The sequence below is a fragment of the Rana temporaria genome, chromosome 12 (genome assembly GCF_905171775.1).
Source record: "Rana temporaria chromosome 12, aRanTem1.1, whole genome shotgun sequence".
Classification (NCBI taxonomy): Eukaryota; Metazoa; Chordata; class Amphibia; order Anura; family Ranidae; genus Rana; species Rana temporaria.
The window spans coordinates 16,196,059-16,222,083 of record NC_053500.1 but is presented as its reverse complement, the minus strand read 5'-3'; the positions used below and the strand labels follow the sequence as shown (position 1 = coordinate 16,222,083).

At 45.0% G+C, this 26,025-nt stretch overlaps 1 protein-coding gene across 1 annotated transcript; it reads right to left on the bottom strand.

The window, feature by feature from the left end:
- Nucleotides 1–108: 108 nt before the first annotated feature.
- PTK6 (protein tyrosine kinase 6) lies at nucleotides 109–26,025 on the bottom strand. The gene is made up of 8 exons (XM_040329776.1): nucleotides 25,578–26,025; nucleotides 20,341–20,462; nucleotides 14,079–14,242; nucleotides 11,849–12,020; nucleotides 8,556–8,714; nucleotides 6,585–6,766; nucleotides 2,650–2,803; nucleotides 109–1,056 (listed from the first exon to the last, which is right to left on the bottom strand). The coding sequence occupies exons 1-8, from the start codon at nucleotides 25,811–25,813 to the stop codon at nucleotides 803–805; spliced, it is 1,443 nt and encodes a 480-aa protein (XP_040185710.1). The 5' UTR covers nucleotides 25,814–26,025; the 3' UTR covers nucleotides 109–802.

Here is a 26,025-nt window from a genome sequence, read left to right as displayed (position 1 = left end):
GGCCAGGTTGTCTATGGTGATCTTCTTTGAGCAAAGTTGCCCTTTAATTGTCCATGCAGAGTCCTAAAAAAAAAATCCTGGCCTGCCATTGGTCAGCAGCCATTCTTCTTCAGCTTGACCAAGAGGCCTTTGGGCTTGATGGGTTTGGGGGACTCCTCTGACAGCTCGTAGTTAGCCAGGTTGTCTATGGTGACCTTCTTTGAGCGAAGTTGCCCTTTAATTATCCATGCAGAGTCCTAAATAAAATATTCCTGGCCTGCCATTGGTCAGTGGGCATTCTTCTTCAGCTTGGCCAAGAGGCCTTTGGGCTTGATGGGTTTGGGGGGGGGGGGGCTCCTCTGATGACGTCTCGTAGTTGGCCAGGTGATCTTCTCTTTTGGATGAAGTTGCCCTTTAATTATCCATGAAGAGTCCTAAAGAATTTTTTTTTTTCCTGTCCTGTCATTGTTCAGCAGGCATTCTTCTTCAACTTGGCCAAGAGGCCTTTGGGCTTAATGGGTTTGGGGGGGCTCCTCTGATGACGGCTCGTAGTTGGCCAGGTGATCTTCTCTTTTGGATGAAGATGCCGTTTAATTGTCCATGCAGAGTCCTAAAAAAAAAAGTTTTTTCCTGGCCTGCCATTGGTCAGCGGGCATTTTTCCTCAGTTTGGCCAAGAGGCCTTTGGGCTTGATGGGTTTGGGGGACTCCTCTGACAGCTCGTAGTTGGCCAGGTTGTCTATGATGATCTTTTTTGAGCGAAGTTCCCTTTTAATTATCCATGCAAAGTCCTAAAAAAAATGTTTTTTCCTGGCCTGCCATTGGTCAGTGGGCATTCTTCTTCAGCTTGGCCAAGAGGCCTTTGGGCTTGATGGGTTTGGGGGGGGGCTCCACTGATGACGGCTCGTAGTTGGCCAGGTTGTCTATGGTGATCTTCAGTTCTCCGAACGTCGGCCTCTTCTGCGGATTGGCGTTCCAGCATTCCAGCATGACTTTGTGGATCTTCTCCGAGCAGTTCTCTGGAATGCTCAGCCTTCTGCCTTTCTTGAGGTACTGAAGCAGTTCGGAGTTGGGGACACCTGTGGGAAAGAAAAGGGGAGGTCAGTTATGGGGTGGAGCCTCGGCTTGGGAGGAAGGTGCTCAGACGGAGCCAGGCAATAGATGGTCAATATCCTTCCCTTCAGCAGATACATGAATAATGCCGATGTAGGAAGCCTGAACTAGTTTTCCACTCTTCTCACATGGATCACATTGCTTCCCCTGACATTGCCCCCATCTATCTTCCTCTCTAGAAGCAAAGCGCCATCTTTGTTCAGGCATCCTCCAGGGTCACCATCTATTTCCCGGACTAAAATCCCTCCCCTTTATGTCAATTCTGATACCTGTCTTATTCTTTAAACTAAACTCCAGCCTGTGTGTACACACCTCACCCTGTTACACTGTACAGTCCCAGCGAGTGATCAGTGGGTAAAGATTGCTCCTTCCTCCAACAGACTGATGACATCATTATCCCAGACTGCACCTAATCTAGGCACACTTGGCTGGACCCTTGAGAACTACTACCCAAAACAAGACAACATGGGATAGTCCCCCCCCCCCCCCCAAGGGGTTTTTAAGCAGCAATGTTAATTGATCAAAAAACAGTAGTTAATTATAAAAAGTCTTTATTGTAACAATATGAAATTGAATGTCATGTTCCAATTAAAATATGAGCTCTGGTTATATAAATACAATACATATTCCACATTCCACAAAGTAGCGATGGGGAATTATTGACAACGCGTTTTGACCCAAATGGCACGGGCAGGCAGAACGACGTGCCCGCACGCCGCTGCCTTTCCGCAAACCCCCCCCCCCCCCGGTACATGCGGCGGTCGCTAAGCCTCAGGGAACGTTCGCTCCCCAGAGCTGAAGAACGGGGAGAGCCGTATGTAAACACGACTTCCCCGTGCTTCACTGTGGCGGCTGCATCGATCGTCATCCCTTTTATAGGGAGACACGATCGATGACGTCAGACCTACAGCCACACCCCCCTACAGTTGTAAACACACACTAGGTGAAGCATAACTCCTTCAGCGCCCCCTGTGGTTAACTCCCAAACTGCACCTGTCATTTTCACAATAAACAATGCAATTTAAATGCATTTTTTGCTGTGAAAATGACAATGGTCCAAAAAATGTGTCAAAATTGTCCGAAGTGTCCGCCATAATGTCGCAGTCATGAAAAAAATCGCTGATCATCGCCATTAGTAGTAAAAAAATATCCCCTATTTTGTAAACGCTATACATTTTGCGCAAACCAACCGATAAACGCTTATTGCGATTTTTTTTTACCAAAAATAGGTAGAAGAATACGTATCGGCCTAAACTGAGGAAAAAAAGAATTTTATATATGTTTTTGGGGGATTTATTATAGCAAATAGTAAAAAATATTGAATTTTTTTCAAAATTGTCGCTCTATTTTTGTTTATAGCGCAAAAAATAAAAACCGCAGAGGTGATCAAATACCACCAAAAGAAAGCTCTATTTGTGGGAAAAAAAGGACGTCAATTCTGTTTGGGAGCCACGTCGCACGATCGCGCAATTGTCTGTTAAAGCGACGCAGTGCCGAATCGCAAAACCTGGCCTGGGCATTTAGCTGCCTAAAGGTCCGGGGCTTAAGTGGATAATTACCTGGATAGGGGTTCATTCCCCGGGACATGATCTCATGTAAAAGAACGCCAAAGGACCAGACATCAGACTTTAGGGTGAAGCGTCCAAACTCCAGGGCCTCGGGGGCGGTCCACTTGTACGGCACCTCCTTAGAATGGGACATATAGAAGTCGTCCTTAAAGGAGAAAATACAGAAATATTTAGAGGTGGCCTTCAAGCAGGGTGAGGATGTTAGAATTTTTCTTATTTTTAACCAAACGTGACACCATCGTAAGATCACTTTGGCCCCTTTACACTGGTGCATTTTTGCCGCGTTTTTGCGGTAAAAATAGCGCTATTAAAACGCTCATAAACCGCTCACCATGCCCCCTCCATTGAAATGAATTAAAAAACGCTGTAAAAACGCGGTAAAAACAGAGCGTTAAAATCGCGGTAAAACACCGCGATTTTACCGTGTTTTTACTGCGTTTTTAATTCATTTCAATGGAGAGGGGCATGGGGAGCGTTTTAATAGCGCTATTTTACCGCGAAAACGCGGCAAAAACGCACCAGTGTGAAAGGGCCCTCAGACATGTGCGGTTTGTTTCGTTACCATTCGAAATTCAGACACGTTTTTCATGATTCAGATGTATCCAAATTTCCGAATTACAATAGTAAACGAATTTAAATGAATCTGAAATAACAAAATGAAATTCGGCCGAAATTTGAACCAAATTTGAAAACTAGAATGGAATAGAATAGAAAATAAAAGAATAGAATAGAAAATAATGTAATCGAATAGCACAATAGAAAAAAAAAAAAAAAAAAGAATAGTAGAAAACATCAGAGTAGAATATCATAAAACAGAACAAAATAGAATAGAAAATAAAATAATAAAATACAATAGTAAAGAATAGAAAAAAAAAAAAAGAATAGAAAATAATAGACTAAAACACATAGGGCCAGATTCACAGTCGAAATACGCCGGCGTATCTACTGATACTCCGGCGTATTTTCAAATTTGCCGCGTCGTATCTTTAGTTTGAATTCATAAACAAAGATACGACGGCTTCTGGCTTCGATCCGACAGGCGTACGGCTTCGTACGCCTTCGGATCGTAGGTGTAATACTTCGGCGCCCGCTGGGTGGAGTTTGCGTCGTTTTCCGCGTCGGGTATGCTAATTAGCTGTTTACGGCGATCCACGAAGCTACGCGCGCTCGTCGCCGTCGCTAGCCGGCTTTTCCCGTCGTAAAGTTACGGCTTCTATTTCATGGCTTATATTTAGACCGGCCATGTTAAAGTATGGCCGTCGTTCCCGCGTCGAATTTTGAAATTTGTTTTGCGTAAGTCGGCCCGGGAATAGGAAAGGACGTAACGCACGTCGACATTCAAAAAATTACGTCGGTGCGACGTCATTTCGCGCAAAGCACGGCGGGAAATTACAAAACGGAGCATGCGCAGTACGTTCGGCGCGGGAACGCGCCTAATTTAAATGATACACGCATCATATGAATTAGGCGGGCTTGCGCCGGACGGATTTATGCTACGCCGCCGCAAGTTTACAGGCAAGTGCTTTGTTTATCAAGCACTTGCGCTGAAAACTTGCGGCGGTGTAACGTAAATGGGATACGTTACGCCGCCGGAATTGTACATGAATCTGGCCCATACATCCAATTTCCGAATTACAATAGTAATGAATTTAAACAAATCTGTAATAATGAAACAAAATTACAATTTTAATCAAATTTGAAAACAAGAATTGAATGGAATAGAATAGAAAATAAAGGAATAGATTGGAAAAAAAACCTCAAACAGAATAGAATAGAAAAAAATAATAATAGAATAGATAAGATCTGAATAGAAGAAATAGAAATAGAGTAAAACAGAACAAAATAGAATAGAAAATTTATAGAATTTCCTAATGACAATAGTAACGAATTTAAACAAATCTGAAATAATGAAATTTAATTTGGCCGAAATTCATTTTTTTATCTAATTTGAAAACAAGAATAGAATAGAATAGAATAGAAAATATTATAATCGAATAGAACAGAATAGAAAATAAAAAATAATAGAATAGAAAAAGATCAGACTAGAATAGAGTAAAACAGAACAAAATAGAATAGAAAATAAAATAACAGAATACAATAGTAAAGAATAGAAAAAAAGAATAGAATAGAAAAGAATAGACTAAAACACATACATCCAATTTCCGAATTACAATAGTAATGAATTTAAACAAATCTGTAATAATGAAACAAAATTAAAATTTGAATCAAATTTGAAAACAAGAATAGAATAGAAAATAAAGGAATAGATTGAAAAAACTCAAACAGAATAGAATAGAAAAAAAATAATAGAATAGATAAGATCTGAATAGAAGAAATAGAAATAGAGTAAAACAGAACAAAATAGAATAGAAGATTAATAGAATTTCCGAATGACAATAGCAATGAATTTAAACAAATCTGAAATAATGAAATTAAATTCGGCCGAAATTCATTTTTTTTATCTAATTTGAAAACAAGAATAGAATGGAATAGAATAGAAAATATTATAATTGAATAGAACAGAAAATAAAAAATAGAATAGAAAAGATCAGACTAGAATAGAGTAAAACAGAACAAAATAAAATAGAAAATAAAATAATAGAATACAATAGTAAAGAATAGAAAAAAAGAATAGAATAGAAAAGAATAGACTAAAACACATACATCCAATTTCCGAATTACAATAGTAATGAATTTAAACAAATCTGTAATAATTAAACAAAATTAAAATTTGAATCAAATTTGAAAACAAGAATTGAATGGAATAGAATAGAAAATAAAGGAATAGATTGAAAAAAAAAAACTCAAACAGAATAGAATAGAAAAAAAATTATAGAATTGATAAGATCTGAATAGAAGAAATAGAAATAGAGTAAAACAGAACAAAATAGAATAGAAAATTAATAGAATTTCCGAATGACAATAGTAACGAATTTAAACAAATCTGAAATAATGAAATTTAATTTGGCCGAAATTCATTTTTTTAATCTAATTTGAAAACAAGAAAAGAATGGAATAGAATAGAATAGAAACTATTATAATCGAATAGAACAGAATAGAAAATAAAAATAATAGAATAGAAAAAGATCAGACTAGAATAGAGTAAACCAGAACAAAATAGAATAGAAAATAAAATAATAGAATACAATAGTAAAGAATAGAAAAAAAAGAATAGAATAGAAAAGAATAGACTAAAACACATACATCCAATTTCCGAATTACAATAGTAATGAATTTAAACAAATCTGTAATAATGAAATAAAATTAAAATTTGAATCAAATTTGAAAACAAGAATAGAATGGAATAGAATAGAAAATAAAGGAATAAATTGAAAAAAAAATAGAATAGATAAGATCTGAATAGAAGAAATAGAAATAGAGTAAAACAGAACAAAATAGAATAGAAAATTAATAGAATTTCCGAATGACAATAGTAACGAATTTAAACAAATCTGAAATAATGAAATTAAATTTGTCCGAAATTCGTTTTTTTATCTAATTTGAAAACAAGAATAGAATAGAATAGAATAGAAAATATTATAATCGAATAGAACAGAATAGAAAATAAAAAATAATAGAATAGAAAAAGATCAGACTAGAATAGAGTAAAACAGAACAAAATAGAATAGAAAATAAAAGAATAGAATAGAAAGAAATAGACTAAAACAGATTAGAATAAAAAATAAAAGAATAGACTAAAATAGAAAATAACAGAGCATAATTAAATAGAAAAAGAGAAAATAAAGGAAGAGAATAAAATAGAACAGAGTGAAATAGAAATAACCTTCTCCTAAAATTCTCATATAAAATATAACAATAGAATAGTATTCTGTAGAATAGAATAGAATATATCCATCTTCCAAATTTTTAATAGAAAATAATAGAATAGAAAAAACAATAGAATAGAATGTAGCCATCTTTCTCACCGGGATAATCCTGGCTAAGCCAAAGTCGGCAACTTTGCAGATGTTGTTCTGGCCAATCAGCACGTTCCGGGCGGCCAGGTCGCGGTGGATACAATTCTTGGATTCCAGGTAATGCATCCCGTCTGTGACTTGTCCTGCGATATCCATGAGGCCGTCTAAGTTCAGCTCATTGCCTTCCCCATCTGAGGAAGAACAAAGAAGGTGAGTGACTGGCAGGAAGGACCGGAGACCCAAAACACAAAAAAGTACAAAAAAAACAAAAAAAAAACCCACCAAAACCCCCCACAAAAAAAACATAACAATAAAATACAAAAAATAATAATGAAAAAGTAAAACATCAATAAAATCAAAAATTAAAGCGGAACTTCACTCTTTCAGTCAACATAAGGCACCTAGTCTCTTGTCAGACACTATGGACCAGATCCACGTAGAACAGCGTAATTTTAAGCAGGCGTAGCGTATCGTAGTTACGCTATGCTGCCGCTACTCCAGCGGCGATCGGGTCTGCGGTCACGGAGCTTCAGACCGGGCCGCGGGCGCGCGCCCGCGACCCACGGCTGGGCACTTAACCAGTTCCCGACCTCCTCATGTACATTTACATCAGCAGAATGGCACGGACAGGCACATCCACGTACCTGTACGTCCTCTGCTAGACGTGGGTGGGGGGTCCGATCGGGACCCCCCCCGGTACATGCGGAGGTCGGGTCCGCTCGGGGAGCGATCCGGGACGACGGCGCGGCTATTTGTTTTTAGCCGCTCCGTCGCGATCGCTCCCCGGAGCTGAAGAACGGGGAGAGCCGTGTGTAAACACGGCTTCCCCGTGCTTCACTGTGGCGGCGCATCGATCGAGTGATCCCTTTTATAGGGAAGACTCGATCGATGATGTCAGTCCTACAGCCACACCCCCCTACACTAGTAAACACACACTAGGTGTACCCTAACTCCTACAGCGCCCCCTGTGGTTAACTCCCAAACTGCAACTGTCATTTCCACAATAAACAATGCAATTTGAATGCATTTTTTGCTGTTAAAATGACAATGGTCCCAAAAATGTGTCAAAATTGTCCGAAGTGTCCGCCATAATGTCGCAGTCACGAAAAAAATCGCTGTTTGCCGCCATTACTAGTAAAAAAAATAAAAAAAATAAAAATGCAAAAAAACTATCGCCTATTTTGTAAACGCTAATAAATTTTGCGCAAACCAACCGATAAACGATTATTGCGATTTTTTTTACCAAAAATAGGTAGAAGAATACGTATCGGCCTAAACTGAGGAACATTTTTTTTTTTATATATGTTTTTGGGGGATATTTAATATAGCAAACAGTAAAAAATATTGAATTTTTTTTTAAATTGTCGCTCTATTTTTGTTTATAGCGCAAAAAATAAAAACCGCAAAGGTGATCAAATACCACCAAAAGAAAGCTCTATTTGTGGGGAAAAAAGGACGCCAATTTTGTTTGGGAGCCACTTTGCACGACCGCGCAATTGTCTGTTAAAGCGACGCAGTCCCGAACTGTAAAAACCCCTTGGGTCTTTAGCCAGCATATTGGTCCGGGGCTTAAGTGGTTAAAGAGGACGCACAGGTACATGCTTGTGCCCAGCCATGCCATTCTGCCGACGTATATGTGCAGGAGGCGGTCCTTAAGTGGTTAATAAAGATTTCAGACTTTCTTTGCATACTGACTGCTGTGTGTGTGTGATTGGGATCTCCAGAATTCTGATAGGTCGCTGTGGATTACTAAAATACAGAGGGTGGTCAACTGTCCAGTAATCAATCCTTTCAGATGGGGGAATCAAGGCACTTTCAACCCACTGGGTATGGGCTGCCTTAGATGTTGCTCACGACTGATAACACTAAACCTGCCCATACACGTGGCAGTTTTCTACCAATTCCAAGCCTTGGTTGACCTCAAGTTTACACAATACACATTCATTGTTGCACACACCAGAAGGTGAAGATCCCACTCACCTCTCAGGAAATGCAGGAGGTCCCCTTTAGTGAGGAGCTCCGTCACTATATAATACGGATCCCCCACGGAGCACACGGCATACAGAGACAGCAGGTTCCGGTGGCGTAGTGTCTTGAGAAAAGCGGTTTCCTTCTGGAAGATTTCACGGTTGGTCATATCTAAGGTGTGATGGAAGAAGGCTGTGTTAGACTATTTCACGAAGGCCAAGGAACATGATTGCACACCGAGGTTTGCAGGACACACTCTGAACAACAAAAGCGAAGCAAGTCTTTTTTATTCTTCTGTGTGGGATAGAGTGGGAAGAGGTTGGAACCCTTGTCACTGGGGACACGGGTACAAGCAGAGACAATTACAACTTTATTTTTCCAGGTGACACTGTGATGGGAAGTGAAGGGAATGCCAACATTTTACAGCTGTCATCAGAACAGCAATACATGGGAAATCTTCTAATGGGGAGAAGGAGTGCAGGTGCCGTTTTCTTCTGTCTCTCTAAGGCCCCGTACTCACGACCAAACATGTCTGCTGAAACTGGTCCGCAGGCCAGTTTCAGCAGACATGTTTGGTCGTGTGTGGGCGCGAGCGGGCCGAATTCCAGCAAACATTTGCCCGCCGGGCCTTTTCCCAGCGGACAAATATTCCTGGACTTGTTTTAAAACAGTCCGCTGGAATCCTGCCCGCTCGGACATGTACGGTCGTCAGTACAGACCTACCGTACATGTCCAGGCGCCCGCCGTCCCTCGCATGCGTCGAATGACTTCGACGCATGCGTGGAAGCATTTTAAAGGCGGGCCGCCCACGTCGCTGCGTCATTGTCGCGGCGACACCGCGTCATCGACGCGGCGACACTGCGGACACGCCCCGCGTATTGTTTACGCGCGGACTTCTGTACGATGGTGTGTACAACCATCGTACAGAAGCCCTCTGGCAGACATGTATGGTGAAAACGGTCCGACGGACCGCTTTCACCATACATGTTTGGTCGTGAGTACCCGGCCTCAGTGTAAGAAAAGGACGGAGACGCCATTGGCACGCACACTAGGGTTGCCACCTGTTCGGGATTCACCCGGACAGTTCGGGTTTGGAATCATGCGTCCGGGTTTCAGATTGTCTGAGACCCGGACACATTATTCAGACCAGACTAAGTCCCCCACCTTTTCTCTCCTGCCTCTAAGTATGCTAAGGTAATCGGGGTTCTCAGAGCACCCATTACATCAAAGCTCCCCTTTACACCAAAGGCCACAGTACTCCCCCTTACATCAGAGTCCTCGCCGTACACCAGAGCATCCCTTATGTTAGAGTCCCCAGAGTTCTCCCTTACATCAGAGTCTGCAAAGTCCCCCCTTACAGTAAAAGGGAACTCTATGGATTCAAAAGTAAAATGGGAACTCTGTGGACTCTGATCTAAAGGGGAACTCTGTGGACTCTGATCTAAGGGGGGAACTCTGATCTAAAGGGGGAACTCTGTGGACTCTGATCTAAAGGGGGAACTATGATCTAAAGGGGGAACTCTGATCTAAAGGGGGAACTCTGATCTAAAGGGGGAACTCTGTGGACTCTGATCTAAAGGGGGAACTCTGATCTAAAGGGGGAACTCTGTGGACTCTGATCTAAAGGTCGAACTCTGTGGACTCTGATCTAAAGAGGGAACTCTGTGGACTCTGATCTAAAGGGGGCACTCTGTGGACTCTGATCTAAAGGGGACACTCTGTGGACTCTGATCCAAAGGGGGGACTCTGTGGACTCTAATCTAGAAGGGGGAACTCTGTGGACTCTGATCTAAAGAGGTGACTCTTGTGATTAACTTCATATGATTAGAAATGTTATTTAATAGCAACATCTATGCATACTATGAAAAAAATTTGCTGTGTGACGCTGAAGTGTTCGGGTTTGACTTGAAGAAAAGGTGGCAACCCTAACGCACACGTCCGCATGCGCGCACACTTAGACCACAATGGACTTTCCCGACCAATGCGCGTACGCAACAGACGGCGTGCACACGCAGGAGGCGTTCCTGATCCCTCCTGTTGCCTATTTAAAGGGAGCTCTGATGACCAGGCGGTGCTGACTGGTCTTCAGCAGTGCCCTGACGCCTGTATTCTCTGCCAGATTCCTGTTACCGACTTGGCTTTCCTTGACTTCCCCTCTGGACTCTGATTCCTCCTGAATACCTGGCTTCTGATCCCGGCTATCCATTTGACCTCGCTCCTGCTGATCCCTGTGTACCTCGCTGCCTGTCTGTTATCGAACCCGGCTATCCTCTGACCTCTGCATCCCGGAAGTTCCTGCTACTTGTTCATCCAGACTCTGCTAGTGGGTTGGAGTTCCCCTTAAACTCCATCGGGTCTTTCCACACCACCTTGCCTGGTACCTGCTGCTCTACCAGTGTCTTCTGTCTTCACCTCCACCTCACAGCACTACAAGCAACACTTACAGGCACTTGTGTTCCTCCTAACCTTAACCGCCATCTGTCTCATCCTCAGAGGGGTTCTGGGCTGGAGATACAAGGGAGGCCGACCTCATCATATCAGACTCCTACCAGGTACGTGACACTGAGGGTGTCCAGAGTTTGGCTCCTTGTAAGCCCTCCTGATGCTGGGTCCTTCCCCTTTGGGGGGAGATGGGAACAACCACAGAGCTTCCCGGATCATCCACCTGTTTTTTAGAAATATTCCTGGCTATGAGATCACCTATTCCATCCCTAAGTGGTACATATAGCGCTACTATGTATAATTATTTTGGTGCATAACTTAATATGCCAAAAATTTTTGATTTTTCAAATGTATCCTTTTAGAGCAAACTATATCCCTGAAGAAGACCACAATTGCACAGGTCGAAACGCGTAGGGTAATTTTACACAGTTAAACATTAAGCAATGGAACACTGTGTATAATTGTATTTGCATCACTGTACCATGCCATATGTATTGTATCCTATACTGTATATATCCATAGTCATGTGCTCCAGCCAGGAGGGGTGACATTCTCGGCAGACAAGACCCTATGTTGGGGGGAATTCTAAGTTGGTCTGGAGTGACTGATAAAGCTGAGGTGGCTAATAAGTCCAAAAAGGGAGGCAGTTCTGTGTTCATGAGAGGTGGGAGAGCCCTGGGTGCTGGGAAAACCCTATCCAGAGACCAGGAGTGGGGACTGTGCGGTGACTGGCTACAAGCATAGGCTGAGTGAGTCCGAGGAGCCCATGGCTTGGGAAACCGAAGCTAAATTTTCCCCATATCACAACCTCCATTATACCCCCTGGGTTGGCCAACTTAGGGTGAAAGGCTTGTTCGGCTTACCTTGCTTTATGGTTTTAATGGCCACCTTAATCTTCACTCGCCCCTTCCAGTAGCCTTCGTGGACCTGTGCAAAATTTCCCGAACCCAGCTTTTTCCCAAGAATGAACTCTTCTTTGGGCCTCTCCCATTCGTCTAGAGATAGAGGATTCAGGTCGGTGGCCGTTGGCTCATCCTGTGATCAGGAGATAAAGATATATAAAGTTATATACAAAGTACATGTAGGTGACCCTTGGTTCCCCTCATGGGCGGACCTTATATGTACTATAGGTGTGTCATGTGACCTGTGACTTTGCAGAGGCTCCTTCTGGGAGAGGCCTGCTGCTCTGCAGTGCTGTCTTCCCTATACTTTTTGTATTAGCTGTTTTATCATATCTTGATAGTATTGTTATAATGTTGCTGGCATTTATTTATCCGTGCCAGCACGGAAGAAAGCTGCAAGTCCTTGACTTTTGTTTGTCTTGGCTCAGGGGAACTGTGTCTTGGCACTGATTGGTGAATTGTGTCCTTGGGAATGGAATTTTCCATTAACTTCCTTCTCCATTTGCAACCTTTCTCCACCCCTTTATATGAAGAGGACACGGTCAGGGGTTGGGTGTGTTTCTTGTGGGATTTATATTGCATGTTTTTTGAGTCAACATTCATAAAGATCCTAAAGCAGATGGGTCAAGGTGATCGTGTGTCTGAAACCTTCACAAGCTAGACCAGTGTTTCTCAACTCCAGTCCTCAAGGCGCCCCAACAGGTCATATTTTCAGTAGGGTTGTCCCGATACTACTTCTTTAGGACTGAGTACAAGTACCGATACTTATTTTCAAGTACTCGCCGATACCGAATACCGATACTTTTTTTAAATGTGTCCCCAAATGCAGCCATGTCCCCCCACAAATGCAGCCATGTCCCCCCCATATGCAGCCATGCCCCCCCCCCCATATGCAGCCATGCCCCCCCCCCATATGCAGCCATGTCCCCCCCATATGCAGCCATGTCCCCCCCATATGCAGCCATGCCCCCCCCATATGCAGCCATGCCCCCCCCATATGCAGCCATGTCCCCCCATATGCAGCCATGCCCCCCCCCATATGCAGCCATATCCCCCCCATATGCAGCCATGCCCTCCCCATATGCAGACATGTCCCCACACATATGCAGCCATGTCCCCCCATATATATATACGGTCGGGGAACATTACAGCTTTCATTTGAATAGCTGTAGTGTTTCCCGCCGCGCTGCGTATAGACACTCCCCCTTGCTCGGGATTGGACAGATCACCCGTCCAATCCCGAGCAAGGGGGAGTGTCTATACGCGGCGCGGCGGGAAACACTACAGCTATTCAAATGAAAGCTGTAATGTTCCCCGACCGTATTAACCAAGCGGCGGCAGCGTTGCGGTGGTGGGGGGGCTGAGTATTCGGCCAGGCATCGGGGGCATTTGCGGGAGTACAAGTACTTCTGCAAATACTCGGTATCGGTCCCGATACCGATACTAGTATGCGGGGAACAGAGAAGCAGGGGGAAGACAGAGGAGCATGGAGGGGACCAGAAGGAGCATGGGGGAGGGGACAGACAGCTGACTCAACAGCTATTGCCTGGGAGTTTCTCACTTCTGCCTAATCTTGTCCCATGGGGGGGGGGGGGGGTACCAAACTAGCTTCCCCACTGGTACTGCCCATAAGAGTACTAGTTCCAGCCGTTCTACTCTAATAAAGCAGAATGGCTAGTGAAGGGGGAGAGGAGGTTTAGGTGGCTGAGGGGGGGGGCGGAAGTTGTCCGGCCGCAATAGGAGAGACCTGACAAAGACTGCATGCCCATACTCCTCATAAAAGCTTAGCCACTTGGGCCTTTAGTTTCATAAATTGGGGGAGAGCAGGCAAAAGCAATGCACACATAGGGTGTATTTATAAATAAAAAAATGCATAAAGCTCTTTGTCTTATGAAACTGCGTCTACATTCAGTCTGTGTGTGTGAATGGGAGGCGATGCTGAATGTTCTCAGGCTATTTGATCTCTCGCCACAAGATGGCGGTGATGATCATTGTAAAAAAATACTTGTTCATCAGCGCCATCTGGTGGCAATAATGCAGTATTTTTCTGAATCACATTCAATGTGGAGAGAAAATAGCCAATGATCATTCTATTTTGTCCCCATTCAAGTGTCTGTCTGTCTGTCTGTCTGTCTGTCTGTCTGTCTGTCTGTCTGTCTGTCTGTCTGTCTGTCCCTTAATGCTGTCTCACCTTCAGGCAAGGTTTGGTCAGCACCAGCCCCTTCATGACCGGCTTCTCATGGTAATAATCGACAAGCTTGTTCAGATCCGGGAAATACGCGCTGGTATTCAAGTGGTATTCCCCCCCGGAGTCCCGCAGGATCTTGAAGTGTTTCACCGCGTTGTCGTTTCGCACTGCGATAGAGAAATGCGCAACTTTGTTAACAAGAAAGAGCAAATTAACCACCATTGTTCTCTCATGACATTCGCTTGCGGTTCTACGTGTTATGGTAACGCACTCTATAGGGAAATCCCCCCTCTAAGGCTTTCTTCATAACATAAGGCAGCGCGTGTTTGTGCGTGTCGGGAAGGCGCGCCGTCTTGCACAAGTTCTCTGCATGCGCACAGATGTGAACGTAGCCTTAGGCCCCTTTCAGACGTGCGGACCGTATGTCCGCTTTTTCATCCGTCCGTTTGCGGATGAAAAAGGGACATACATTGGTCCCTATGTGATTGCGGGTGTCAGCGCATGAACATCCCCTGACACCCGTAATCACCCGCCTCCGCAATGATCCGATTTTGCGGACGGAAGAAAACTCTATTTTTTCTTCCGCCTGCGGATCGGATGAACACGGACAGACAGTCCGTGTTCATCCGATCCCCCCATAGGGGAGAGCGGAGAAAAGACAGGGCGGTCCCTGCACAGTGTGCGGGGACCGCCCTGTCAGCCGCCGGCTCAGCGGGGATATACGGAGCGATCCCCACTGAGCTTACGGACACACGGAGGCAGATCATTACTGATCCGACCCCGTGTGAAAGGGCCCTTATGGTGGCCATACATCCCCTGGCTGAATGTGTGGATCAGGAAAATGCCACATCATGGGCAGTAGATGGCGCCGATGATCATTGTAAATAAATACTTGGTCATCAGGCGCCATCTACTGGCAATAGTATTTTTTCCTGATTCACACATTTAACCACTTCAGCCCCGGAAGAATTTACCCCCTTCCTGACCAGAGCACTTTTTGCGATTCGGCACTGCGTCGCTTTAACTGACAATTCAACGGTCGTGCGACGTGGCTCCCAAACAAAATTGGCGTCCTTTTTTCCCCACAAATAGAGCTTTCTTTTGGTGGTAATTGATTACCTCTGCGGTTATTATTTTTTGCGCTATAAAAAAAAAAGGAGCGACAGTTTTGAAATGTGGACCTTAAAAAAGGGGTTGTAAAGGTACAATTGTTTTCCCCTAAATAGCTTCCTTTACCTTAGTGCAGTCCTCCTTCACTTACCTCATCCTTCCATTTTGCTTTTAAATGTCCTTATTTCTTCTGAGAAATCCTCACTTCCTGTTCTTCTGTCTGTAACTCCACACAGTAATGCAAGGCTTTCTCCCTGGTGTGGAGTGTCGTGCTCGCCCCCTCCCTTGGACTACAGGAGAGTCAGGACCTCTCTACGTTGCAGATAGATAAAGGAGCTGTGTGTTAGTGGGCGTCCTGACTCTCCTGTAGTCCAAGGGAGGGGGCGAGCACGACACTCCACACCAGGGAGAAAGCCTCACATTACTGTGTGGAGTTACAGACAGAACAGGAAGTGAGGATTTCTCAGAAGAAATAAGGACATTTAAAAGTGTAGCGCTCACCCCCGAAGGAGCCGCTGGTTATAGATTGGGATGGCGTGTTACCTCTGTGAGCGTCTAGGATGATGAGAGCAGCAATGATTGAGCCCTGGTTCACACTGGGTACGATTTGGAACGATTTGAGATGCGATTTGACATGTCAAATCACATCTCAAATCGGCGGCAATTGTCGGCAATGGCACTGTCCTAATCAGTGCGACGCGGCATCTGCGATTTCAAAAAGTTGTTCCTGTACTACTTTTTGCGATTTTGGGCCAGCGATTTACATTAAATTGCGGCCAAAATCGCGGCAAAATCGCAGCCGCGAAATCGCGGTAAAATCGCGCATTTTACCGCGATTTTGAATTCGCAGCAGTGTGAACCTAGGCGGAATGTCCAAACAGCAGGTGTCTTTTCTTGTGCTTTATTTTACCCAACACGGACAAATGAGGGGGAAAGAGGGACTTTGTTCCAAATCAGGGACAGTTGGGAAACTATGCCAAATCGAGGCAAAACTCGCAACCTGGCGCTGTGCCAAAATTTGGTACATGAGCTTCTTCGGTGAGTATTTGGGGCGGAGGGACAAAATGAATGGTGCTGCTCCAAAAATGAGCCACAAACACAAAAAATGCTAAAAATAAAATAAAATGGCGTGCAGCAGGTGTTGCTTCAGTATGCTTAGGTGTGAATGGAGCCTTAATCCAGTGTTTCCCAACTCCAGTCCTCAAGGCACACCAACAGGTCATGTTTTCAGGCTTTCCATTATTTTGCACAGGTGATTTGATCAGTTTCACTGCCTTAGTAATTACCACAGCCGTTTCATCTGAGGGAAATCCTGAAAACATGACCTGTTGGTGTGTCTTGAGGACTGGAGTTGGGAAACACAGCCTTAATCCTTCCAAACTCCATCCAAAAAGAGCTGACTATACAGGAGGATTCTGGATTAGATCTGTGATTGTTTGACATTCCTAAGAGAACTTTTTACTTTTCTGCATTGACTTTGCTTTTGTTTTTTGTCCTCTAGGTCTGCTGTGTATACTGCTTGGTCTATGAACCTTCCAGGCCTCCGTAGGAGAAGCGGCCATGTTGGGCTCACATGGAATAGAAGACAAGGAAGTGATGGTGGTTTAAAGTGAGTACAATAGAACAATATTAGTTTTCGGATGGATCAGTGAGCGTGTGATCAACTGGACCGGCCATAATGTACTGGATGTCATATATATATATATAAGTGTTGGGATTGTGTGTTTTATTGTTTGGATACAGCAAACAATGACACTTTGGGGTAGGGTGACCACGTGTCCCGGATTGCCCGGGACAGTCCTGCATTTTGCGGGTCTGTCCCGGGCACCTTCATTTCAGGACAATACAGTGTCCCGGAATGAAACTGACACAGCCACCCCCCAAGCCAAACTAATGCCCCCAAAAAAGGACGCCACATCACCGCTTTACTCACTGACAGTACCTGTCCTGGCCGGGAATGCCTGGAGGAGCACAATCCCCGCCCCCTGTTTGTGATTGGAGAAATCATTAATCCCCCCTCTTGTGTCCAATCACTTTGCTGTGATTCGTTACAGCACAAGCTGATTTTTGGAAGGGGGGGGTGTCGCTGAATGGTAGTTTGGAAATGTGGTCACCCTACCGTAGCTGTACGTTCATGTAATAGATACAGTGGGCGCTAGGGTGACCACATTTCCAAACTATCATTCAGGGACACACCCCCCTTCCCAAAAAACAGCTTGTGGTGTAACGAATCACAGCACAGGGATTGGACACAAGAGGCGGGATTTATGATTTTGCCAATCACAAGCAGGGGGCGGGGATTGTGCTTCTCCAGACATTCCCAGCCAGGACAAGTACTGTCAGTGAGTAAAGAGGTGATGTGGCGGCCATTTTTTGGGGGCATCAGATTGGCCCAGGGGGTGGCTGTGTCAGTTTCATTCCGAGACACTGTATTGTCCTGGAATGAAGGTACCCGGGACAGACCTGCAAAATGCGGGACTGTCCCGGGCAATCCGGGACACGTGGTCACCCTAGTGGGCGCGGCACCGCTGCCAATGCGCGTCATCGGCGGCCGCGATGTCCGCCGGCCACCCCACCTGTGATCGCTCCACAGAGAGCCAAAACAGGGATCTGTCAATGTAAACGGACAGATCCCCATTCTGTCAGGGGAGTAGAGAGAGAGATCTGCTGTTCCTAGTGGTCAGGAACAGCGATCTCTCTGTACTCCCGGTCAATCGCCTCATAGAGCAATACCATCCTTTTTTTTTGGGGGGGGGGGGCGGCAAACCGCATTCCACCCCCCGGCAATGGCCTTTGGTTCTCCTACTCTTCATCACCGGCAACTTCTTGTTCTCCTGCTCTCCACGGCAGCAGCTTCCGCTTTCACCAATTGGGAGTTTTCTCTTTTCGGCCAATCGGAAAAATGGGTCTCACACTCCCTTCTGATTGGCCGGATTGAGAATCAGTGTTTCAACAGCTAATATTTATTCGCTGTTGTAACACACCTGTGTGGGCTCCAGGTCGCCCCTAGTGTTAACCCCTTCCCTGCCAGTCACATTTATACAGTAATCAGTTCATTCTTATAGCACTGATCGCTGTATAAATGTCAATGGTTCCAAAAAAGTTTCAAAAGTGTCTGCTGCAATCCCGCTAAAAATCGCTGCCATTACTAGTAAAAAAAATTGACATAACTCTATCCCATAGTTTGTAGACGCTATAATTTTGCGCAAACCAATCAGTATACACTTATTGCGATTTTTTTTTTGTTTGTGTAGAAGAATTTATATCGGCCTAAATTGGTGAAGAATTTTTCTTTTTTTATATATATTTTTTGGGGATATTTATTATAGCAAAAAGCAAAATTGTCGCTCTTTTTTTTGTTTATAGCGCAAAAAAAATAAAAAACGTAGAGGTGATCAAATACCACCAAAAGAAAACTCTATTTGTGGGGAAGAAAAAGGACGTACATTTTGTTTGGGTACAGCGTCACACGCACAATTGTCAGTTAAACTAACGCAGTCCTGTATCGCAAAAAATGGCCTGGTCATGAAGGGGGGTAAAACCTTCTGGTCCTTAAGTGGTTAAAGTGTACAATGATACCCCTCTAAGCGCTGCTATTAATGACTGTTGTTTTTCTGCTTGTATTGAGTACATTTAAAGAGGACCTTCAGTAATTTTTTCATCTTTCCATCTATTAAATCTTCTGCTCTTGTTGTTGTTTTAACTTTGGATAGTAAAACTTTTTTTTTTCTGCCAGTAAATCCCTTATACAGCCCACTTCCTGTTTCTTGTCTGGTCATTAGCCTAGGCTTATGACATCATTCATAGCTCTCTGTCTCACTCTTGTGAGAGTTTGCCAGGAAGGGAGGGGGGATGAGTCATACGAGAGCCAGTGAGAGCTGCAGAGCTGGAGGTTTGCCTCTGTGTGTGTCTGTGTAAATCCAGGAAGTGAACAGGCAGCAGCTTCAGCTGCCCACAGTTAAAATGGCTGCAGCCAGACCCAGCGGAGGGAGATTTCTGCAGCATATTTGGCAAGTACAGAATCACAGTATATATAAAATAATATGCAACGTGGTTGAAGAGAAGCTTCAGAATGGCAAAGATGTTTTTATTACAAATGATGTCAGCAGACTGCAGTTCCTCTTTAAATACAAGTCTGAGGCTGAAGAAATACTTCCTTTTCCTGCTGCAAAGTTACAATGTACAGTCTGACCACTGGGGGGGGGGGGGGGGGAGGGAGGAGACTGAAGAAATGCTTCCTCCTGCCTGCAGCAGACTGATGACATCATCTCAGCCTAGACTAGGGTGACCACATTTCCAAACTGCCATTCAGGGACACCCCATCCCCCTCACCTTCCCCAAAAAAAGATGAGGGGTGGCGGGGGAAATGTAGTCTCGGGGTTGATGGGGAATTTGGCGGTGGGATATTTGTCAGGTGAATGTGCCACTTGCCACCAGATGCAGTGCCGCTTGCCACCCATAGCCTGCCACCAGATGCAGTGCCGCTTGCCACCCATAGCCTGCCACCAGATGCAGTGCCGCTTGCCACCCATAGCCTGCCGCCAGATGCAGTACTGCTGTCACTCCCTTTGCATGAGCCACGTGCATTACAGTAAAGGAGTGGAGTCGCTATCTGGAGAGTGAAGATCACACCAGTCCCTCCTGCTTGCCGCTAGGTGCCGGAGAAGGAGGAGGTGCCGAGGTGGGTGGGGATAGTAGCGCTGCACTAGGCGCAGGCCTCGCTACCGGCTTCACTGTCTGAGAGTAAATTGTCACTGGTTGCAAGATGCCAGGCAGCTTCAGCCCTAGCAACCAGTTCCGAAAATGTAGTTATTAGTTAGTAGGGGGTGACTGTGTCCTCTATTTCATTCCGGGACACTGTATTGTCCCGGAATGAAGGTGCCCGGGACCAGGGACAGACATGTCAATTGCGGGACAGTCCCGGGCAATCCGGGACAGGTGGGCACCCTAGCCTAGACACAGTCACTGCAGCAGAAAAACAATGTTTTAGTGATAAAAGGATGGCGTTGCTCTATGATGGGACATGTCATAGATTTGTAGAATAACTGACAGATCCACGTTAATCGTTTTATTTTTTTCTTTCAGGAAGACGAAGCCTCAGGACTGTCATGGATGTTATCCCCTTCCTTCCTATGATCCCTCCCCCATGAATTACCTGAGAGGGCGTAGACGAAGTCCTGCTTCTCGCTCTGGCGGACCAGGAAGGATCCGGTGGTGTTCCCGCCTTTCATCAGCAGCTTGATGGCCTCTGTCCGCGAGAGTTCTCCGAAGAACCATCTGGGGAGGAGACAGGTACACTTATTATACAGCAGTGTGACGGGGACTGTCTGCGTTACACACAGCAAACCAATCAGATCATCCATACCTCCCAACATTTTCAGATGGCAATGAGGGACACCTACTAACAAACGTATGTAGGCATAGGACACGCCCCCTGCCACACCCCCTTAAAGGAGAATTAAACCCAAAAAAGGTTAATTAAATCCACAAGGGATTTTTATTCTTGGATATAATTATAATAATCAAATTATTTTTATTATTACTACTAATTATAATAATTCTAAGATTGTATATTATTATTATTATTATTATTAATAAAAGATTTAATAATAATTATAATATCAAATAGTATTACAATTAATAATAATATTATTATTATTATTATTATTATTATTAATAACAACATATATAATATACCGTATTTATCGGCGTATACCGCACACTATTTTGCCTTGAAAATCAGGGCAAAATCGTGGGTGCGCGATATACGCCGATACCCGCTTTCCCGCCACGAGTTTGAATACTGCGCCGGCATATACCGAGCGCAGTACACTCGTGAATCTTCGGGCAGTCTCGGCGCCTCTCGCACTGACGTCCTGTACGTACAGGACGTCAGCGCGACAGTTGCCGAGCCTGCCCGAAGATTCACGAGTGTACTGCGCTCGGTATATGCCGGCGCAGTATTCAAACTTGTGGCGGGAAGGACGCGAGGACGCCGCCGAAGAGGACGCCGGACCCGCTGAAGAGGACACCGGACCCGCCGAAGAGGACACCCGAAGCCGCAGAAGGACGCCAGACCCGACGAGGCCGCCGATGGACGCCGCGCAAGACACCAAAACTGTAAGTACAAAAAAACAAAAAAAACTTTTTTTCCACAGGATTGGGGGCCACTTTAGGGGTGCGCGGTATACGCGGGAGCGCGTTATACCGCGATAAATACGGTACCTTTACTACTGGTTCTAATATTAATACATCTTCTTTATTATTAGTATTCTTAGGCCCCTTTCACATTAGCGGACCGTTCGTCCGCTTTTTACAAGTCCGTTAGCGGATGGAGCATCCGCTAACGTCCGCAACCATCCGCGTCCGTCAGGATCCGGTTTTGCGGACGGAAGAAAACCCTATCTTTCTCTTCCGTCCGGCGGAACGGATCGGATGAAGACGGACAGACGGTCCGTCTTCATCTGATTCCCCATAGCGGAGAGCAGAGAAGAGACAGGGCGGTCTCTGCACAGTGTGCGGGGACCGCCCTATCCGCCGACAGCTCAGCGGGGATTGCGGATGATCCCCGCTGAGCCGCCGGACACACACGGAGCGCACACAAAAACGGCCCGCTTCGTGTGAAAGAAGCCTTATTGTTGTTAATATTATTTTCAATAAGAATACAATATAACAATCTATATATATAAAACTCAACGTGTGTGTGTGTGTATGTATGTATGTATGTATGTTCCAGCATCACGTCCAAACGGCTAAAGATATTAACATGAAACTTGGCACACATGTTACTTGTATGTCAGCAACAAACATAGGATAGGTGGTTTAACCCTTACCCACCCCCATTTGCCATGGTCGGGGTTTTCCTTTAAAGTCCCATTCAACTCTATGGGAAATACATGTTACTTCATAACTTCCAAACGGCTGTACATATTTCGATAACACTTGGTCACATGTTACTTATATGTCCACTTAAACTATAGGATAGTTAATTTATCCCTTAACTACCCCCATTTGTGAGGGTCGGGGTTTTTGTTTAAAGTCCCATGCAAATCAATGGGAAATGTATGTTCCCACATAACTTCTGTACGCCTGGAGATATTTCAATAATACCTGCTACACATATTACTTATATGCCAAATAAAAATATATGACAGTTAAATTAACCCTTACCTACACCCTTATATAAAAGATGGGTATATTTATATTACTATGATTTTCCTCCCCAAAAGGTTAAGATAGGAAGACCGGGCAACGCCGGGTATTCAGCTAGTAATAAATATTATCTAAACCCCCCTCTGTAATAGGATACATTTTTTGGTGTCTCCCCCTAGAGGTGCACATATGTCAATGAATGTGATCTTCATTTTTCTCCGTATAATGGGGGCCTCCATGTTTTCTTGTATGTAGCTGGGAATTTTCTCAGTGACATTATCTGACTTATTTGTCACCTTTGTGTGTCACGTTCATTACACTTCTCCAGCTCCGCCCCCCCCAGGGAACCTGTCTGATTACTTCTCACTGAGTCACAAGAATTGTTCTCCACTCTCCAGGCTTTGTTCATCATGGGAAACCACACAGCAATTTCTTTTCCTGCTATACCTTCTTACCAGAACTGATGGAGACTCGACACACAATTTAAAGGATCGCTCCACCCTAATGTAATATGGAAGTTGTAGGTGGAGCTGGGTTTGCGGAGTCGGCCTATTTCTCATATGCATACAGCTGATTACATTAGGGTGTCACCCCAATGGTCAAACATACATGCATATGTGTGTGTGTGTATGTGTGTGTATATATATATATATATATAGGGTCAGATTCACGTAGCTCTGCGCATCTTTGTGCCGGCGTAGCGCATCTCATATGCGCTACGCCGACGTAACATTGAGAGGCAAGCTGAGTATTCACAAAGCACTTGCTCCCATATGTGCGCCGGCATAATGTAAATGGGCCGGCGTAAGCCCGCGTAATTCAAAGTAGGCTGGTAGTGGGCGTGTTGTATTATAATTAATCGTGACCCCATGTAAATGAAGCGCCGTACGAACGGCGCATGCGCGCGCATGAATGAATGAAAACTTATATAGCGCAGCACATGCGAACTTCATCGCCTCTGGGCGCTTGTTGTTCCTGTCTCCTTTGGTATCAAAAGAGATGAGTCTTGATCTTTCTCCTGAACGTCAAGTGGTTCTCCTCCAACCGAATGCTGGTTGGTAAAGCGTTCCATAGTCTAGGCCCTTGGACCGCGAATCTCCTTTCTCCTTTGGACTTGTATCTGGCTTTGGGTACCTGGAGGAGATTTTGATTGGTGGATCGCAGAACGCGATTGGGATTATGAGCTTTTATTTTTTCGCATTGATAATGCCTATGTCTATGCGTTAGACAGAGTGCTTTAAAAGTGATTCTGTCTTTTACTGGTAACCAGTGAAGGGTTCTCAGTGCTCAGAGTCACGTCGAATTTACGCCCTAGGATACGACGGCTCAATGGCAACGACGTGAACGTAACCTACGCCCAGCCCCATTCACGTACGACTTACGTAAACGACGTAATATCCGACGGCTGTTCCGTCATCCATACCTTGGCATTGGCTGCGCCTCATTTAGCAGGGGTAACTTTACGCCGGACGTACGCCTTACGTAAACGGCGTAGCTTACTGCGACGGGCGCAAGTACGTTTGTGAATCGGCGTATCTAGCTCATTTACATATTCAACGCGTAAATCAACGGAAGCGCCCCTAGCGGCCAGCGTAAATATGCACCCAAGATACGACGGCGTAGGAGACTTACGTCGGTCGTGTCTTGGCAAAATTCAGGCGTATCTTGTTCCCTGAATACGGCGCATAGATACGACGGCGCATCACAGAACTTACGCGGCAAAATTCAGGCGTATCTTGTTCCCTGAATACTGCGCATAGATACGACGGCGCATCACAGAACTTACGCGGCATATCAACAGATACGTCGGCGTAAGCTGACTGTGAATCTGGCCCATACTGTATACATACATAGATAGATCTATCAGTAGAGCAATGGACAGTGTCACTAGAGCAGTGGACAATGTCAGTAGGGCAGAGGATGGGGTCAGTAATTTTTTTTTTTTTTAATTATTATTCTTATTTACCATTTAATTTTTATTTTTTTTTATTATTTACAATATTTTCTTTTACAATCTTTTTTTTTTTTTTTTACAATTTATTAGGATTAGTGGGGGGCTGTGGTGAAATATCGGGGCTCTAAACAGAAGTTTTTTTTTTCTCTTTTATTGATTGAACTGGATGGACTTCTGTCTTTTTTCAACCTGACTAACTATGTAACCCCTGATGTCTCACTTTTCAGACAGATGAAGGGACTTAGGACAGAGATTCCACAGTTTCTTTCTCTGCAGCCAAGGGAAATCTGCGCAGCACAGGGTGGTTAGGGTGTGCCCAGGCACATCTGGCACACCCTGTGCGCATGCCTATGCTTGGATGTAACAGTCAGACCCCCCTGACATCATTCCTGACTCTGCTCTTGCTTCTGCTTGGAACTCAGCACAGGGATGGAGGGAACCCCTCATAATGGGCACAGCAGGTTTACAGACCCAGGAACTCAGCACAGGGATGGTGGGAACCCCTCATAATGGGCACAGCAGGTTTACAGACCTGGGAACTCAGCACAGGGATGGTTAGAACCCCTCATAATGGGCACAGCAGGTCTACAGACCCGGGAACTTAGCACAGGGATGGTGTGAACCCCTCATAATGGGCACAGCAGGTCTACAGACCCGGGAACTTAGCACAGGGATGGTGGGAACCCCTCATAATGGGCACAGCAGGTGTACAGACCCGGGAACTCAGCACAGGGATGGTGGGAACCCCTCATAATGGGCACAGCAGGTGTACAGACCCGGGAACTCAGCACAGGGATGGTGGGAACCCCTCATAATGGGCACAGCAAGTGTACAGACTTGGGAACTCAGCTCAGGAATGGTGGGAACCCCTCATAATGGGCTCCAGCAGGTGTACAGACCCAGGAACTCAGCACAGGGATGGTGGGAACCCCTCATAATGATTATCCTAACAGTGCAGTGTAATGTAAACTTGGTTTAATGTTGAACCCTAATTGGTGGCACGCTGAGCCCCCAACTCCAATATATAGCATCACAGATCAGTCAATTTCCACTGCTGTCTACTCAGCCTTGCAATGCCTCATGGGAATTGTAGTCTCACAACAGCTGGAGGTCCACCAGTTTGAGACCCCTGGGCTACAGGGAACATGAAAACATTTGCTTTTTATACTGCAGATTACTCTGCTATCACAGCTAATACATCAAAAGTAATACCGTGACCTCCAGGGGCACCTACCTTTCCCCTCCTACTAAACCTTCATTTTATAACCCAAAATCTTGGCACTTACGCCTTCTCCTCCACCGTCCCTTCCTCCGCTAGGTAATTGAAAGGCACATATCCCTGTTCGCCGGTTTTACCACCGATGGCGTTGATCCTGTCCACCAGCCACCAGTCCCCTGTCTTGTCCACGGCTTGGAAGAAGTCGCCGGCCTTGAAGCTGAGTTCCTCCGTCCCAGAGCCATCGAAGTCCCACAAGCTGACATACTTGTGTACCGCCATGGTCATAATCACATAACCGTCCATATGAGAAGCTCGGGTCACAATGAGAGTCCTGGCAGCTTCATGGCAGGGAAAGTCACAAGGGGATTTCCCGTGGTGGAATCGCTCCTGGAAGAAGTAAGGTGTGGAGGGCTGAAGGCCACAGGAATATGTAAATCTTACCGGCTGGGACAGTCTTAAGTAATTATCTGGGTCACCACCGGCGGAATTCTACTTCCTCATTGTCAGCGTCGTTA